The 11,176-nt window shown below is 39.1% G+C and overlaps 1 protein-coding gene across 3 annotated transcripts in view; it reads right to left on the bottom strand.

The window, feature by feature from the left end:
* Asb11 (ankyrin repeat and SOCS box containing 11) overlaps positions 1-11,176 on the bottom strand; it is a 31,580-nt gene that overhangs the window by 12,663 nt on the left and 7,741 nt on the right. For all 3 annotated transcript variants that reach the window (XM_055615770.1, XM_055615771.1, XM_055615772.1), the window contains exon 2: positions 9,227-9,306. In XM_055615770.1, the coding sequence (XP_055471745.1) occupies positions 9,227-9,306 (80 nt within the window). The remainder of the gene's footprint in view (positions 1-9,226; positions 9,307-11,176) is intronic.

Raw genomic sequence — 11,176 nt, 5'->3', positions numbered from 1 at the left:
AGATAGATAGATAGATAGATAGATAGATAGATAGATAGATAGATAGATAGATAGATAGATAGATAGATAGATAGATAATTAAAATAAATATTCAAATGTGGCGTGGAGCCTCAGAGTCTTTTCTTCTGCACCAGGCAATGTGCTAGGACATGGGTCTTTGAAATGTTTGGCCTCAGCGTCTCTTCTCCAAGAGTCTATTCAGGAGGAAGAACTGTTAAGGGGGGGGGGAATGTTGTGCTACAGGAAGTGTGATAAAATTTCATCTGGGAATATAGAATATTCTAAACTCTGCTTTAGGGAATGAAAAAAAAAACAACACTGGACATAGTGACACACATGTTTTTAATCCCAGCACTTGGGAGGCAGAGGCAGGCTGATATTTGTATGTTTTATGCCATCTTGGTCTACAGAGTGAGTTCTAAAACAGCCAGGATTACATAAAAAGACCCTGTCTAAAAAATTAAATAATTAAAATAAAAAGTTTTAGAGCAAATTTCTTTGTGATCTTTAAAAGGCAAATGTTTGATCTGTGTACCTATTATATGTATGGTATGTATAGCATAATACAGAGAGAGGGAGAGAGAGACAGAGAGAGAGAGGTATAGACGTTTCTCTGCCGAAAGGGAGTACTAAGAAAAGTTTAAGAACAGAGCTTCAAAAAGCCTATGTATCTCCCAGTTAGGAACTATCTTCTCCTTTTTCTTTTGTCTTCCCATGTATAATTTCCTTTTAAGAAATTAATGTTTGATGTTCAGTGATGATAGAGAAGAGGAAAGGAAAATTGTTGGTATAATGATCTTGTTGAATGTATATAATTTACCCTTGTTCATTCAAATGCTGATTTCTCTACCCCACTATCTGGTTTCAAACCGCATATTGCATTGTGATGTTTATTCTAAGCATCACCTGTCTCAAGTTTGAGTAAACATGTCACCATATGTTCTCTGCTATTGTCGATAAAACAACCAGCCAATCCTGAGCAATGGAGAGAATAGGGTGAGACATCCTGGTCTGGAAGGGAGGAGAAAGAAGCGAGAGGGAGGAGTCAGGGAAGAGAGATCTGGAAGAGAGGACTTGGAACCACCAGGAGAGATGAACTGAACATAACATATGACTAAAAGCAAGTATAATGTGGGAAATCTATGTGGGCTTGGAGGTTTAGGATGTAGTAACTATTGCCCAGCATTGTGCTCTAGGTTACTAAGTACATCCTAGTCTCTGTGTGGTAATTTGGGTATACAGCTGGTTTAGGAATAACTACTGTTTAGCTAAAAGAAAAATTAATAATAAATATTAATAATCAACAACAGAAAAGCAAATAAAGAAAAAGGAAAAAATGAAAAGAAAGGAATGGAAAAGAAAACAACTTTAAATAGCCTAATCCACAAGATGGCAGCATTGTGCTAGAAACGCCTAGAGTCTAAAATTAAGGGTTACTGCAGTGGAAAAACGACACAGGGCAGGACTGAAAGACATTCTAGGGCAATAGTTCTGAATCTTCCTAATGCTGCTACAACTGCAGCCCTTCATGTTACAGTGATCCTGAGCCATAAAATTAATTCCACTTTAACTTCATAACTGTAATTTTTCTGCTGTTATAAACTGTAATGTAAGTATCTGTTAGGCAGGATATCTGAAATGCGACCCTTGTGAAATGGTCACTCAACATCCCCAAAGGGGTCACAACCCACAGATTGAGAACCACTGATCTAGATTGGACTCTCCAAATTGTGCATGAGAAAATGGACATGTAGCAAATGCAAATCATATGTAAGACTTGAGATAACCCGGCTGACAGTGATGGCATGACAACCAAGAAGGTCCTGAATCAATGTTGCATTTGCATTTACTCAAGGTGTTTTAATGTTTTACTCATATTTAGCACATGACCTAAATGTAAAATAAGCTTTTAAAGGTGCAATATATGGGCTTGCAAGATAGCTCAATGGGTAAAATTGACTTGCCACATACACAATAAATAAATAAGCACATATATGAATAAATAAAATTTTCTTAGCTCTGCCATGGTAGTGCATACTTGTAATCCCAGCACTCAGGAGGCAGAGGCAGGTGGATCTCTGAGAGTTCAAGGACAGCCTGGTCTACAAAGTGAGTACAGGACAGTCAAGGCTACACAGATAAACCCTGTCTCAAAAAACTAAAAAAAAAATTTTTTTCTTTGAAAAACTAGAGTATAGGTGGTTGGAGAGATGGCTCATGGTTAAAGAAAGCACTTGTTCCTTTTCTAGGAAATCAGAGTTCAGTTCCCAGCACCCACATCAGGTGGCACACAGCTACCTGTAACTCAAGCTTCAAGGCTTCCAATGCATCCTTCTGAATTCCAAGGGTACTAGGACACACATGGTACACATAAACACTCATAAATAAAAATATGAAAATAGATCTTAAATAATAGACTATTTTTGACTAGTACAAAAAAACACAAAGGAATGGGACTATAGCAAGAAAACATTGAATTCTTCTATGCAATGCCCCTACACACTTAATCACACTACTAATATAATATGTTTTTAAAGTAGAGGTGATATCATAAGAGGCATACTGGGACCTGCTGGTGCATGACTGTCACCCTAGCACTTGGGATGTGGAGGCAGGAAGATTGAGTTTAAGGCCAGCCTCTACTACTAATTTTGAGGCCCATCCAGACAATGTGAGGCCCTGCCTCAAGGAGCAAAGAAACAAACAAAAAGGAAATAGAATCAGATGAAATTTAAAGTGCTTAAAAGTAATAAACAAGATGGTTAGTGTTGTTGCACACCTGAAATCCCAGCAGTGGGGAGGCAGAAGCAGGCATATCTCTTGAGTTAGAGACTACTCTGGTCTATAGAGGGAGTTACAGGACAGCCAAGGCTACACAGAGAAACCCTGTCTCAAAAAAACAAGCCAAACCAAACGTCCAAACAAACAAGAGCACTCTATGGTAGATCACTTGCCTAGCACATGTAAGACCTAGGGTTCCCTAATCAGCACCTAAGCAAAAGGCCTGTTGCTCCACAAGGGAAACAACAGAACCAAAAAATCTGGGCCCAGAGGTCTTTTCTGAGACAGATATTCTAAACAAGGTCCATGTATGGAGATAACTTAGAACCCCTGCATAGATGTAGCCCAAGGCAGCTTATGATCAAAGAGGGTTCTCTAGTAATGGGAACAGGGACTATCTCTGACATGAACTCAGTGGCTGGGTCTTTGATCCCCTCCACCTGAGGGGGGAGCAGCCTTACCAGTCCACAGAGGAAGACAAAGAAGCCAGTCCTGATGAGACCTGATAGGCTAAGGTCAAATGGAAGGGGAGAAGGACCTTTCCTATCACTGGACTGAGGGAGGGGCATAGGAGAAGAAGGAGGAAGGGTGGGATTGGGAGGGGATGGGGGAGGGGGCTACCGCTGAGATACAAAGTGAATAAACTGTAACTAATAAAAGAAAGAAAGAAAAAAAAAAGAAAGAAAGTTCCTTAAACTGTGGGGAGTGTCACAAGGAAGAGGAGGTTGTGAACAATCTGACAATAGTAAACATTTCTGGATGTGTAAGGGCCACAAAAATCTTTTTGGAATCAAATGTATACTGGATCAGAGATATTCCTTGCAGCGTTCACCCATGTTGCACCATGAACTTTCACTTCAGCCTCACTTCTGAACACGCACATGAACACTTCACATTGCAACAGGCTCTACCCTGTCGTGCTGTGGAATATTGCCTGAAACATCTCAGCTCAGATCTGAGACTATTGTATATTATGAATCACAGTGTTGTTACTGGGCATATAATATTTTCTGCTCTTATTGAAATAAAATGGTTCAATTATGGACAACAAAAATTTGTAATGGTAAAGAACTGCCAAGCATGTGGGAGGCCCTGGGTTCCAGCAGAAACACAGCTCAAGGGAAAAATAAAATAAATAGTGACAAGATGAGATACAACGTTTATCATTGCTAATAGTTCTGTTTTCATTTTTCCTCTATTTGCATTTTTATAATATTTTTAAGTACTGGAGATCAAATGATGATGATACTTTTAAAACTGGGGGAGGAGCATGGTTGGAGAAGAGGGAGGGAGGGAGGGACTAGGAGGGGAGAAAGGAGGGGCTTACAGCTGGGATACATGACACTCTGTCTCAAAAACAAGGGTCCAGTGAGACTGCTCAGCAGTTAAAGGTAATTGCCATCAAGTCTGCTAACCTGAGTTGATCCCCACTACCCGAATAGTAGGAGAAGTGAACCACTCCCATAAACCTGTCTGCTAAATGATCACCTTAGCATGCCCCTTCACCCCTAAATATACAGACATAAACAGATATTTTGAAAAAAGAAATTTAAAGCAACAATGCAAAACCAAACAAAAATAATAAATCATTTAAAAAGAGGGGAACACACAGAAAATATCACTATCTCAACTGTTTAAATTGAAAGGAGGAAGAGATTTTAAAATGTGGTTAGATGATAGAAAGGACATGGGAAAGAAAGTACAGTGACTCAGTTCCTCTGTTCACATGTAGAGTCCAAAACAAATAAAGCAAATGGAGGGTATACTTTCACTTATTTCATGATCTTTACTCAGATGTTTGTTCAACATGCAAGAGATACAGTCACCGATACATATTTTTAATAGTGAAGACTTTACTAAATCTTCCCTAAGGCCTAAGATTTATCTGATTATTAAACTATTTGAGAGCCTAGTTTTGAAATATTCATTGTTGCATGGGGTGGCCTCTCAGATGATACCCAGTGATGTCCAGTTCCTAAAACTGCCTCCCAGGGATAATGTTTTCTTCTTGAATGCAAGCACTTACAGACTTACATCAAATGAATGCAGTATATGGTAGGAAGAAGTATATGGTTAGGCTCAAAGATTAAGCTCAAAAGAAAAAAAACAAAAACAAAAATGGCAAAGGCACTGGAGAGTTGGCCGTGCAATGAAGAGCACTGGCATTTCTTCCAGAGAACCCAGGATTCAGTTCCCAGCACCCACATGGCAACACTCAACTGACTGTAACTCCAATCCCAAAGGATCTGATGCCCTCTTCTGAATTCTGAGGGCACTGCATGCATATGGTCCACAGGCCATACAGGCAGGCAAAATACTTATACACATAAAATTAAAATAAAGATTATTTAATGTGACTTCCTTCTTAGGAACCTTCTCTGGAAAAAGTCAGCTACTATCTCTTAACACCACCCTGTGGGGAAGCCCAAGTGCTTTCCCATGAAAAGAGTTCTCCCCTGTCTCCACCATGAGTCATGGCATGACCTAGCTGCCACTTAACGGGCTGGAAGCTGTACCCGAGCCCTTAGAACTTCAAGAATCCAAGTGTTTGTTGTTGATTGGAGTCACCATGTTTTGAGGTGATTCATAGCACACCAATAGCATACTGATGCAATCTCAAGAACTGATGTCACTAATGCACACTGGAAGAATGAGGTGTTTGGAGATCTGCTTGATTGTCAAGCTGCTTTGTTATTCAGTGAAAAACATGTTTTCACCCTGGTCTTCACCTTGAGAGAGAGAAAAGAGGATGTTTAGCCAAGTTCCTTAAAACTGGTTTGTGTGACCTTGGACCATATCTGCTACTTGGGAAGTAGTTTTAGAAAACAAGTTTAGAAGTTCCACAAGTTTCTTTATTGTATTGATGTGACTTGTTTTTGCTTTGCTTATAAAAAGGAATTGTGGAATAAACTCATGGCTGCAGTCTTACAGACAGCCCTCTTGAGCTGATCCTGTGTATAGTGTGACTTGCTTTAATTATTTCAGTCCTCACTCCCCACTCAGGAACTGTTCAACTCTGCCGGGACAGTGACCTGAGATACAGGGAAGCAGTGAAAGACACCATGGTGTTGGTGAACTTGGATCATAAACTAAAGAGAAGGAGGCACAGTGAGTAAAACTGGAGAGTAAAAATGGTACAAGACAGTGATGTCATGTTTTTTGTATGGTCTTTAATTAGAGACAGTCTGTATCTGTGGCATGAGACAAGGAAAGTGAAACTTTCAGAGTTAGAGAGAAAGAGGAAAGACAAACAGGCTTCAGGACAAAATAAGACTAACCATTGGCTACTGCGGAAGAACTCTATGTCTCTCCTGATGACAATAATTCCTTGTTAGAAGAAGTCTTTGAGGATGACTAAAATCCTGATGAGGTTGCAGAGCTGGAGGATTCTGAGAGATATCCTCCTAATCAGGCAATGAATGTTTAAAAAAAAAAAAAAACTTGAGCCTTGGCAAAAAGAAATAAAGTTGGAATTGGGCTTGGAGGAAATAAACAGAAAAATTGGAGAATTAACGACTAGGGAAAACAAGGCTCAATCCCCCACTCCAACATTGATTGCTGGCTTGGACCCTCCTCCTGGGATGGCGGCAGTTACTGTAGCTCAAAAGAAGAGTGGGCCTTTTGTCCACTGTGTTAGCAACTGTTTCCCCTTTACAAGTTTCTTTACAACAAGCCAGGCAGCAAAGAGAAGCTATAACTGAGTTTTATGGTTTTCCAGTTATAGAGCAACCTGATGGACAGGGTAATATGGTGAGAATCCATGCTTCTATACCTTTTAAACAATTAAAAGAATTGAAAATTGCATGTACTCAATATTGTCCTATAGCACCTTTTACTCAAGTTCTGTTAGAGTCCTTGTTTACTGAGGCCCTTTGCCCAGGGTACTGGAAGAAATTAGCAAGACCATGTTTATCAGGAGATCATTTATTATGGCAGTCCAAATTTGCTGAGCAGTGTCAAGCTACAACTAAAATCACTCTAGCAAAAAAAAAAAAAAAAAAAAAAAAAAGGCAGCTTCTCAGTTTTTCCAGTAAAAAAAACTAATAGTTAATTCTGCTACAAAGCCTCTGTGGTTATAAAAAATTGAATTCAACAAACAGAAAGGTGTTTTGTCTGTCTGTTTTGAATGTATAGGTTCACTTGTTCTATATGTCTTGGTTATAGATTATTGGACATTGTGTTATTGTGTTTGTTTAAAATCTGTAGCATAAAGTTAACTTAAACTTAAAACCTAGGGATGTAACTCGTATCCCAGAATTTAGAAAACTAAAATATGTTCATGTAAAATTTGATACTTTTTCAGGATTTATCATGGCAATTCCCTTAACAGGAGAAGCCACCAAACATGTTATAAGTCATTGCTTAAAATGTTTTGCTACAATTGGTATAACTTCCATTATAAAGACTGATAATGGTTCGGAATATACGAGTTAAGCTTTTCAAAGTTTTTGTGCTGAAATGAATGTAAGTCAAAAAACAGCTATTCCATATAATCCTCAAGGCCAAGGAATTGTTGAACGTGCCCATAGATCTCTTAAGAAACAATTGCAAAAAAATAAAAATAAAAAGGAGGGAGTTATATCCCCAAACACCACAGAATTATCTTGATCATGCTCTCTTTATTTTAATTTTTTTGAATGTGGATCTACAAGGAGGTTCTGCAGCTGATTGATTGCAGCAACCTAATACCAAAAATAATTATACCCAAGTGAAATGGAAAGATCCCATTACTGGAATATGGCAGGGCCCTGACCCTGTATTAATTTGGGGAAGAGGGCATGTTTGTGTTTTATCGCAGGAGGATGAAGGAGCCCGATGGATCCCAGAAAGTTTGGTGTGAGTTGCAGGAGATGTTTCCTGAAAGGAGGATGTTTCTGCTGCTGACAATAATGAATTCTGTCCTGATGGTGAATGGAGAGCTATATTGGGCTCATGCTCCTGACTCACTTTTGTTACATTCTGCTCATGGGAGATGTTGTGCATAGAAACTTTTTAGATATAATGTGACTGGAACAGACAGATACATACTTGATTGGTCTGGTAGTCAGGATAATTCTCAACAAAATTGGGAAGAATGGGAAAGAGGACTGACTATGTGACTTTGGTCAAATTCTAGTTTTCAGCAGGCCTATATTTGGAAGCTTGCTGCAGAAACTCTCGGGAGGCCCTGTAACTGCCTGTGTAAATCCTCCTTATGCTTTGTTGTTTGGAAATATTAACATATTTATGCAAGATTAAAAGTTTAATGTTTCTTGCTATCAATGTAAACTAACAAACTGTATTTCAAAGCTTTCAAATGGACAAGAAATGCCTTCTTTTATTGTGATTACTCTGAATGTTTCTCAGGCTTGGTATTCTGATAAAGGATTACAAATGCTAGAAGCAGACCTAAAAGAATGGTTGGATTAATAATTACAGGTATTATGACCCTCATAGGAATCTTTTTATGTCACTTTTATGGAATGTTATAGGACTTGGCTTGCTACTCTTATCAGGAGCTTGTCTCCTGCCAGAGATAATTATAACCTTTATCAAGGCCTTGTGGAGTGTTAAAGCTGATCTGCATAAGATTAAACTCCAGCATTTACCCTAGTGGAGGTTAGTAGTCAAATGTGGGTAAAATCTCTCTGAGGAATATCCAACCTAAGACAGGGCATGAATGATGAAATTCATGTATCAATGATGGGTAAGAATATATATTTCAAGAGAGACAAGCTAAGACAGGCACAATCTTCTGATCCATAGCTCTTAAGATATGGTCTTTTAAAATATAAAAAATGGAGATCTATAGAGAGTTGCTTGTTTGTCAAGCTGCTTTGTTATTCAGTGAAATACATGTTTTCACCCTGGCCTTCACCTTGAGACAGAGAAAAGAGGATGTTTAGCTAAGTTCCTTAAAACTTTTTTGTGTGACCTTGGACCATATCTGCTACAGGAAAGTAGTTTTAGAAAACAAGATTGGCAGTTAAAGGAACTTCTCCCTGGTGTTGTTGTGACTTGTTTTTGCTTTGCCTACAAAAAGGAATTGTGGAATAAACTTGTGATGCAGTCTTATTGACAGCCCTCTCAAGCTGATCCCCTGTGTAGTGTGACTTGCTTTAATTATTTCAATCCCCACTCCCCACTCAGAAACTGTCTCTGCTGGCGAGCTCCAATAGGGTGAGTTAGCATAACATAAATTTGAGAATCCCCTTCATTGTCCCTTAGAGAGAAACTTCCTGTCAGGGAGGGGAGGATCCCAAATGGAAAGGTGGGGAACTGGGCAGAATATGAAGCAGCTCCTAGAGAAAGCAGACACAAGAGGAACACACGGGGGGGGGGGGGGCAAGATGGAGATTCCTAAATTGGCAGTGCTGGGACCTAAGCTCAGTTACGGCCAAAGTTAACACAGACTCATTCTAGATTAGCACAACAGCACAGAGGACAGAATCTTTGACTTACTTACTTGTGCAATTAAAGTTTTAAGAGCCAGTAATCGCCCCTGAGCAGCGGCCTCATGGAGTGGGGATCGATCAGCCCAGCAGTCTGAAACACAAATCAAGCTCCTGGTCAAGGTCAGAAGACTTCTTCCTGCAGTTGTTCATGCTTCCCACCCACTGCAGAGCTTTAGGGAAGAGAAAAAAAAATCTAACCAGTACCATGCATCAGGACTTGTAGGGTACCAGTAGCTGCGCACAGTCGTTCATGCTGCCTTCCCATGGGCAGTTTTAACAGTAAAAATATTCTTTTGTTTTTCCAAAAAAACAAAGCCAAGGACTTGGCCCTGATAACTCTAAGGTCAAGACCAGTTAGTTTTTTTTCCCCATAATTTCATCTCACCTCCTTTCATACCCCCAAATTCAAAGCCTGTGTACTACAAAGTAAACCTGAGGAATTATGAGAAAAGAGGGCTGAAATATGGCTCAGTAGAAGAGCAATTATCTAGCATGTGCAAAGCCCTGAGTTTTAGGGAGAGAGAGAGAGAGAATGTTAAATTGCTAGGGTAATTTTCTCTGATTCTTTTGATAATGATATCTACATATTTTAATGTAAAATGTCCCTTTCAGATGGTATAATCCCCAAAAGTTACCTAGAAAGATGTGTACATGGGCCGATAGGGCCAATCTGTCTGGGCTCAAATACTACTTGGACTACTCTGTGCGAGAAGCATTTGAACCTCAATGTTGTTATCTGTAAGCCAGAGATATAGCACTCTACCATTTGGCAGAGCTCTCAGAAGGCCAATCAACTACATCCAGAGTCAGGTGCTCAAGGCCATTTTTGATCGATTAATAAGTAGAAATTACAGGGAAGCTCTCTAAGCATCAGCCTCCAAACTGTTTTATGAGTGTGTTTTTCCCCCATAATTGTCTCTCTGCCACTAAGACTAACGAGCTTTAATGGGCTTTTGAGAAGTAACTATATATGAAAGATGCTAAAGAACAATCATTTGTTTTGGAAGCAGACCTGCTCCAGTTTTCAATTTATGTGTGTATGCGTGTGTGTGTGTGTGTGTGTGTGTGAAGTGTGGCTATTCTTTTTCCATACTGAATAGAATGTAATATACACTTTAGCTTTCTTTAATGCAAAGGGTCCTTCTGATCAATGTCTTCTAAGTGATCACAGTGGTGAACAGAGCTCAGGCTTCCCTGTCCACAAACTTGGTAAAAAAAAAAAAAAAATCCCACCAGAAATGGAAATATATAAATTTGGAATACTACAAGTCTCAGGGAAATTGCTCTTTTCCAGTGGATGAGACTGGAAGCTGTGAGCATTTCAATAAGCCTCCTATCAACATTAAAGCCCAAGGCATCTTCTCTATGCCTTTGGTTACAAAAATAAGAACTGTTACAATGTACTGTACATGGTTGGAGTGACAGTGGGTTGGAGTGATACTGGAGCAATTGGTATAAAAATGTGCTGTACATGGTTGGAGTGATACTGGAACAACTGGTAATTGATAATGTGATTTTCAAAATATGTAGACATAGGATACTGTGTTCAAGATGGAGCCAGGGAAGTCTAACCAGCAAGCAATATCTTAATGACCTTACCAAAAGTCCTCCAGTTCTTATAAAATGATCAATTAAAAACTCACAAACCATAGGCAATGACACTACACACCGTTAATTCCAAACTCTGGGAGGGAAAGTCAGGCAGATCTCTATGAGTTCGAGGCCAGCCTCATCTATAAAGTGAGTCCCAGGACAGCCACAGCTATACAAAGCAACCCTGTCTTGAAAAAACAAAGGAAAAAACAAAACAACATAGATATGCATATATGTGTGTGTGTATATAGCTACACATCTATGTGTGTGTATTTATACACACACACACACAGACACATATATACATACATACATATATATACATACATATATATATATATATATATATATATATATATATATATATA

The sequence above is a fragment of the Psammomys obesus genome, unplaced genomic scaffold (assembly GCF_907164565.1).
Source record: "Psammomys obesus unplaced genomic scaffold, mPsaObe1.curated_primary_1811, whole genome shotgun sequence".
NCBI lineage: Eukaryota > Metazoa > Chordata > Mammalia > Rodentia > Muridae > Psammomys > Psammomys obesus.
The sequence above is the reverse complement of the archived record's forward strand: the minus strand, read 5'-3'. Positions and strand labels throughout refer to the sequence as shown.